Here is a 7,500-nt window from a genome sequence, read left to right as displayed (position 1 = left end):
TGAGTGTGGTGGTGAGGAAATGGTGATGAATGTGGTGAGGAAATGGTGATGAGTGATGAGTGTGGTGGTGAGGAAATGGTGATGAGGAAATAGTGATGAGTGTGGTGGTGAGGAAATGGTGATGAGTGATGAGTGTGGTGGTGAGGAAATGGTGATGAGTGATGAGTGTGGTGGTGAGGAAATGGTGATGAGTGATGAGTGTGGTGGTGAGGAAATGGTGATGAGTGATGAGTGTGGTGGTGAGGAAATTGTGATGAGTGATGAGTGTGGTGGTGAGGAAATGGTGATGAGTGATGAAAGTGATGGTGGTGATGAGGAATTGGTGATGGTTAAGGTGATAGTTACAATGATGAGTGTGATGAGTATGATGGTGATTGTGAGTGTGGTGTTGGTGGTGATGAGTGGTGAGTATAATGGCGGTGATGGTTATGGTGATGGTGGTGATGATGGTTGTTAATGATGATAATGATGACAGTGATAAGAATAATAATGCTAATGATGATGATATTGATAATATTAACAAAGATAATAATAATGATACAAAAATAATGAAAAAATAATGATATTGATCATAATAAAAACTAATAATGATAATAGAAATAGCAATAACAATAGTAATAATTATAACAATGATAATTATATCAATGATAATGGCAAAAAATATAATAGTAACAAGATTTATGAAAATAATGACACCAACAACAATGCTAATAATGCTGCTAATTATAACAGCAATTATTATGGTATTAATGAAAACGATAAAAGTAGTAGTACTAATAACAATGATAATAAAAATTATAGTGATAATAATAGTAATGAAAGTAATAAATATAATGAAATAATACTCTAAATAGTAATGTAATAATGACCATGCTGATAATAATAGTAATAATCATAAGAGTATTACTAGCAGCCATAATGATATTGATAATTACGAGAATAATGATAATGATGATATAATAAGGATAATGATAATAATGATCTACTCATTATAATGATAATAATGATCTACTCATTATAATGATAATAGTAATAATCATAATAATGATAATAATTATAGTGACAATATTAGTAATAATGGTAATAATGAAATGAAAGAGACAATGATAAGAATAATTAATAATGAAATTAACAGCAACGACCATAAAAATAATATTGATAATGATAATAATGGTTATAATAGTAATGATAATTTTAATGATTGATTAATGAATAACTATAAATAGCGATAATAACAAATAACAATGATTATTATTATTACATGTCAAAAATAATAGTAATGATAATGTTGATAATGATAATGATGCTAATTGTGATAACAACGACAATGATGAATATGATAATAAGGGTGATAATAATGATAATGATAATAAAAGTAACAAGAATTATGTTAAACATGACGATAATGATAATTAAAGTAATAATACCAAAACCACCACCAACAACCACAATGACAGTAATAATAAAGATAATGATTGTAACAAAAATTATAATGATAATGATACTGCTACTACTAATTATAAAAATAGCAATGATAATAGTAATAATGATACTAGTAATACTAGTAATAATAATAATAATAATAATAATAATAATAATAATAATATTAATGATAATATAACATGTTAATAGTCCTGATAATATTTATACCAATAATAATGGTGATAGTAATAAAGAAAGTAATGATGATAATGATGATAGTAGTAATAATAATTATAGTGATGATAATATTGACAGCAATAATAAAATTGATAATAAAGATAGTGAATATGATTATAATAATAACAACAACAATAATAATGATAATAAAACGATAATAACAGTTTTGATAATAATAATAATGATGATAATAATAGTTATGATAATAATAATGATAATAATAATGATAAAAATAATTATGATAATGATAACAGTAATAATGGCAATAATAATCATTATAATATTAATAGTAATAATGAGAATGCTATTAAGTAAAGATATTGATAATAGATATGATAATAATTACAATAATAATAGCAATAATAACCTTAATAATGATAATGATAAGAGAAAATTGTAATCACATCAATTATCATAATAATAACAATAATAGTAATGATGATAATGATAACGATTATCATAATAATGATCATAAGTTTAATGATTATGTTAACGATAATAGGAATAATAATGAGCAAAATTATAATGATAATAACAAAGATAATAATGAAAATTATATTGACACAAATTATAATCATAGTAATAATGATAATGGTAATTTGCCTTATTGTTAGTAGTACCATCATCGTTATTATCATCAATAATACTGTCATAATTATCATAACATGAATATGCTACTTATCTTCATGATCTTGCTTAAATCGACTGGCTCTTCATCAATATAAATTCTATAATAACATAAGACATAATCTTTGATAAACGCAGGAAGCCAGTGTTTATAACCAAATCTTCACAAAATTTCCCTTAGCATTTATAAGATATATTCTGGAGTCTTAGTTCCTTATAAACAATCATTTCTTAAGCAACTTCCTTAAGAGCATCGTCACACAAACAGAAAAGAAAGGGATAAATGTGTATATGTATTTTGATGTTGTTTTTTATATTCATTTGTCCCATATTGTTCCAACAGAGTATGTGTTCAGCCATGACAGGAGAGCAGGAAGATCTGCAACGAACATGCAGTGCAACGTTAATGAACAAAGCCAAGTATGTGTCTTTCGCTTAATCTCATTTTGTATAACTTAGCATGTGTGTTTATTCATTTAAATTTTTTTTATAAAAATGGTATAAAAACGTAGTATAACTTAAATACGGTCATTGATTAATATCCACCTTAATCTATTCGAAATGCTTATATAACAAGAATGCAGATTTATCCAATAACTATATGAATCTACAAAAAATAAATAGCAGCTTAAGACGTACTTTGAAAAAAGAAGGAAAAACAAAACAAAACAAAAAAAACATTCATACGATCTCACTAAGAACGTGCCACAAAGCAAGATTTTTTTTTAGCCCTTTTGTATCTTTGACATTACGTAATAGGGTAAAAGAAGCACTCATTATCCATGCAAGAATGTTTACACGAAAATAATGGCACTTGGGTTACACTCAGGTGTTTCACTTTACAATTCTACCTTTGCGTGAGGCTTGAGTGTACATGATCATTTATTCAACAGGAACTAGGGATGGGTAAGATTTTTTTTTTTCTAAGACTTTATGGGAGTGGTTTAGTTTCATATACGTTATATGTGCGTTCGAATTCGTGTGGTACAGAACGCATGTTAGGACGAATTTTAGGTTGGAACAAAGTTTTATGATGGTTATATTAGCACACTTGTTTTGTTTGTGTGCGTCGAGTTGTTTTAGAATAATATTAGTACCTTGTTGTAGGATGAGTCATGTAAGTCGACCGAAAAATAGAAAATCTACGTTTTGTATTCTCATATAAACCACTCGTAATATCATTGTTGAATCACCTCTTATCACTTCATTCTTTCTACCAATCCCTTTATTTCTAAAATTAATATGCCCTGAAGCTAACTCTTCTTCGCCTTAAACTTCCCTAATTCGTATTTCAAAATTGGGAGATCCACTGCCTCTCTCTCCTAATCCGTCTGATGTAGACTGATATCAATATTATATCAAATCCAAATTTCAGGGCAGTCAGTTGTCTAATTAATTATCTGAGCCTCATAGAAATATAGGTCAGAAGGTCTGAAATCTTATCTGTCTATAAAATCCATCCATATCCAAATGCCCAGAAGCATATTCGTTTATCCATGTATCCATATTTAAATGTCCTATTCCGTCTGTCTATCTATTGATATATATCCAAATGTTCAAATTCATATCTATGTATCTCTTCGTATCTAAATATCCAAATTCATATATGTTCATATGTCCATATCTAAGTGTTCTAATTTAAATGTCTATGTGTCGACATATATCGAAATTCACGAATTAATATCTATTTAACTATTCATATCTAAATGTCCAAATTCATATCTGTCTATCCTTACATCTCTATGCAAATGAGGTCCCTAGTATCTCCCTCCTCTCTTCATGCTATATTGATAAGGATCCTTATCTATTTCCAGGTTACAGCTCCTCTTAATAAATCTTCTATATCTATCCACTCTCTCTCTCTCTCTCTCTATCTCTCTCCCTCTCTCTTCCTCTCCCTCCCTCTCTCTCTATCTCGCTCTCTCTCTCTCTCTCTCTCTCTCTCTCTCTCTCTCTCTCTCTCTCTCTCTCTCTCTCTCTCTCTCTCTCTCCATATATATATCTGAATATCTATCTATTTATCTATTTTTATATTTTCTCCTAATAAACTCCCTCTTCTGTTCATTCCATCATGCTAGGCCTTTTTAATCCTCTTTCTTATCCTTTCATAATATATCTTCCTCATTTTCATGTAAAAAATACCCTAATGATATGCTATAAGTATGTAGTAGTTATGTATAGTGGTATGTTATAAATATGTAATAAATATGTACTTGATATATCATAAATACATAATCATTATGTAATTGATATGTCAGAAACACGAAACAATCATATAACCGACATGTTATGAATATGCAATGGTTACTTAATGATCCCTTAAAAGTAACTTATTCTTTTCCTTATCCTAATATCCTAAATCCTCGCTTTCCAGGCTGAAGGCAGTGCTATCCCAGCTTCCAGAGTTCAGCGAAGCCTTCTCGTGTTCAACAGATTCTCGACATTTCTCCAGACGTCCGTGCGCGAAGTTCCACTGACTCCCACTGCTTATTCATATGGCCTCGGCAGTGATGCCAAGTCGAAGAAGGCGTGTGGAATGTACGTGGCGATTTTTTGGTTCTTTTCCCTGAGAGGTCCTTCGTCTGTGGTGTGGAGGTGGGAATGATGTATGCAAGGGAAAATGTGTTTTTGTGGAAGTCTTTCGTTGGCAATTCTTTTTTTTTTTGTTTTTTTATTGTTTATTTTTATTTGGGAGTTTACTTAAAAATTCAAGTACATGATTTCCGTAATCAAACTTATGAATAAGTAACATCGACAGAAGATTATGAGATAAGAAAAAAATATATATATACACAAACACATAAATCCAAAGACTACATTCTCCACGATTCTGAAATTCCAAAGGTAACGCCCAAAAAAAAAAAAAAAAAAAAAACGTAGACGAAGACAAGGTCAGAGACGAAAATACAGACGAAGACAAGGCCAGCTATGAATTAAACAAAATGACTCTACATCTAGAGAAAATAAAATCCTCTGCGCTTTATTTTAGAATTTTTATCTTAGTGTTAAAGAAAAATATCAAAGATTGAATGACTGACTAAGCTGAGAACAAAATGGTTTTATAATTTCGTTGTCTTGGTTACTAGTTTTGGAATTTTTATGACGTGTTGTTGGTTAGAAGGAAGTGCGTGTTAATAATTTGTAGAAAGGAAATGTTTCTCTGATTTTTTTTTTTTTTTTTTTTTTTTTGATCCAGTCTTGTCCAGGTTTACCTTGAAGACGATGGAGACATACTGGTAAATGAAACTATACAGTATATTTAACACACACACACACGCATAAACACACACACACACACACACACACACACACACACACACACACACACACACACACACACACACACACACACACACTACTACACACACACACACACTACACACACGCACTACTACACACACCCTACACAAATTAAACACACACAACCCCTCCTCCCACCCACACACACACACGCACACATACAACCTCTCCTCCCCCCACCCCATTCCTACACCCCAACCTCCCACACCCCCACACGCAAACAACCCCATACGTGAACATTCACCCCAACTGCTTTTCTTTCCTCAGAGCGGTAGTGTGTTGGTCTCGCCGAGGGGAAGCGGGGTCGCTTAGCCGTGGAGGAAGATAAAGAGGAGGAGGAAGAGGAAAAAGGAAGAGGAGGAAGATAAACAGGAGGAGGAGGAAGAGGAACAAGAGGAGGAAGAGAAACAAGAGGAGGAAGAGAAAAAAGAAGGAGGAAGATAAAAAGGAGGAGGAAGAGAAACAGGAGGAGGAAGAGAAATAAGAAGAGGAAGAAATACAGGAGGAAGAGAAACAGAAGGAGGGGTAGGAGGTGAAGAAGGAGGAGGAGGAGGAAAAGGAGAAAGGAGATGATATTCTCCGCCGTTCGCCCGTGAGAGCAAACAGTGTAAGATTGGGGAGAATATTAATATATCTATCTATCTATCTATCTATCTATCTATATATATATATATATCTTTATATCTATATATCTATGTATTTATCTCTCTCTCTCTCTCTCTCTCTCTCTCTCTCTCTCTCTCTCTCTCTCTCTCTCTCTCTCTCTCTCTCTCTCTCTCTCTCTCTCTCTCTCTCTACTTATGTCAGTACAGTTATTTTTTTATTTTTTTTTACATCCTGTTCATTTGATTTTACATACATTAAAGTAGGTATGAGTATACAAAGCAAATGTATTAGTATGTAGATATATATTTTTTTCAATGACTAATGATATCAAGATTTTATACATATCTGTGCAATTTTCAGATCCTGAAAACTAAAGCAAACAAGAATGAATACAGTAGAAGAAGAAGAAAAAGAAGAAGAAGAAGAAGAAGGAGAAGAAGAAAAAGAGAAGGAAGAAGAAGAAGAAGAAGAAGAAGAAGAAGAAGAAAGAGAAGAAGAAGAAGAAGAAGACGAAGAAGAAGACGAAGAGGAAAGAGACAAAGAGGAGGAAGAAAAAGAAGAAGAAAAAGAAGAAGAGGATGAAGAAGAAGAACAGTAACATGAGAAGAACAGGAAATACACCTCGAGAACTTACGAACAGCAAAAGAAATGACTCATCCTTTCAAGTAGTAAGTTTCCCTGTGACTGATAACAGGAAGAGGTAGTAACGATAGCTTTAAAAGGGGTGTGATGTCTCAAAAATCACTCTTCGGACTTTCAGAGATTAAAGGAAATGAATCTACGAGACAGAATTTTGAAGGTTTGATGATGAAAGGGATAAACGAAAAGAAATTTAGGTCAGTTTTGAAAGATTAGAAAGATCTAGATTATGGGAGCAAAGGAGATGATGATAATAAATAGATGAGGATAAAAAAATGATAATGAATAGATGATAATAAATAGATGATGATAAAAAGATGATAATAAATATATAATAATAAAAAAAATGATAATAAATAGATGATAATAAATAGATGATGATAAAAAAAGGCAAAATATTCTTAACTGAAAGATTTGAAGGAGATTCGGTTTGACATATATTTAGAAAGATGTTTGTTGTCTTTGTTTTAGAATTAGAACGGCGATGCTAATAACAATGAAAAAAACAAACAAAAAATAAGCATCTTTAATTTTACTTCTTTTTCATCGATTCTCACTTTATATCTGAAGGATTTTCTTTTATTTTGATCTAATATGGAGCTTTATTTCAAGAGTCATCATCATTGCTATAATTACTGTTATCACCGTTATTATCATTGTCATTATCGT

The 7,500-nt window shown here is 31.3% G+C and overlaps 1 protein-coding gene across 1 annotated transcript in view; it reads left to right on the top strand.

Moving 5' to 3' along the window:
- Positions 1 to 5,998, top strand: part of LOC125042067 (endothelin-converting enzyme-like 1) — a 65,613-nt gene extending 59,615 nt beyond the window's left edge. The window contains exons 14-16 of the mRNA XM_047637530.1: positions 2,630 to 2,706; positions 4,661 to 4,824; positions 5,854 to 5,998. Coding sequence (XP_047493486.1) covers positions 2,630 to 2,706; positions 4,661 to 4,763 — 180 coding nt within the window. The 3' untranslated portion in view covers positions 4,764 to 4,824; positions 5,854 to 5,998. The remainder of the gene's footprint in view (positions 1 to 2,629; positions 2,707 to 4,660; positions 4,825 to 5,853) is intronic.
- Positions 5,999 to 7,500: the final 1,502 nt, after the last annotated feature.

This window comes from Penaeus chinensis, chromosome 31, assembly GCF_019202785.1.
Source record: "Penaeus chinensis breed Huanghai No. 1 chromosome 31, ASM1920278v2, whole genome shotgun sequence".
In the NCBI taxonomy this organism is placed as follows: Eukaryota; Metazoa; Arthropoda; class Malacostraca; order Decapoda; family Penaeidae; genus Penaeus; species Penaeus chinensis.
Note: the sequence above shows the minus strand (reverse complement) of the source record. Positions and strands in the feature narration are given on the sequence as shown.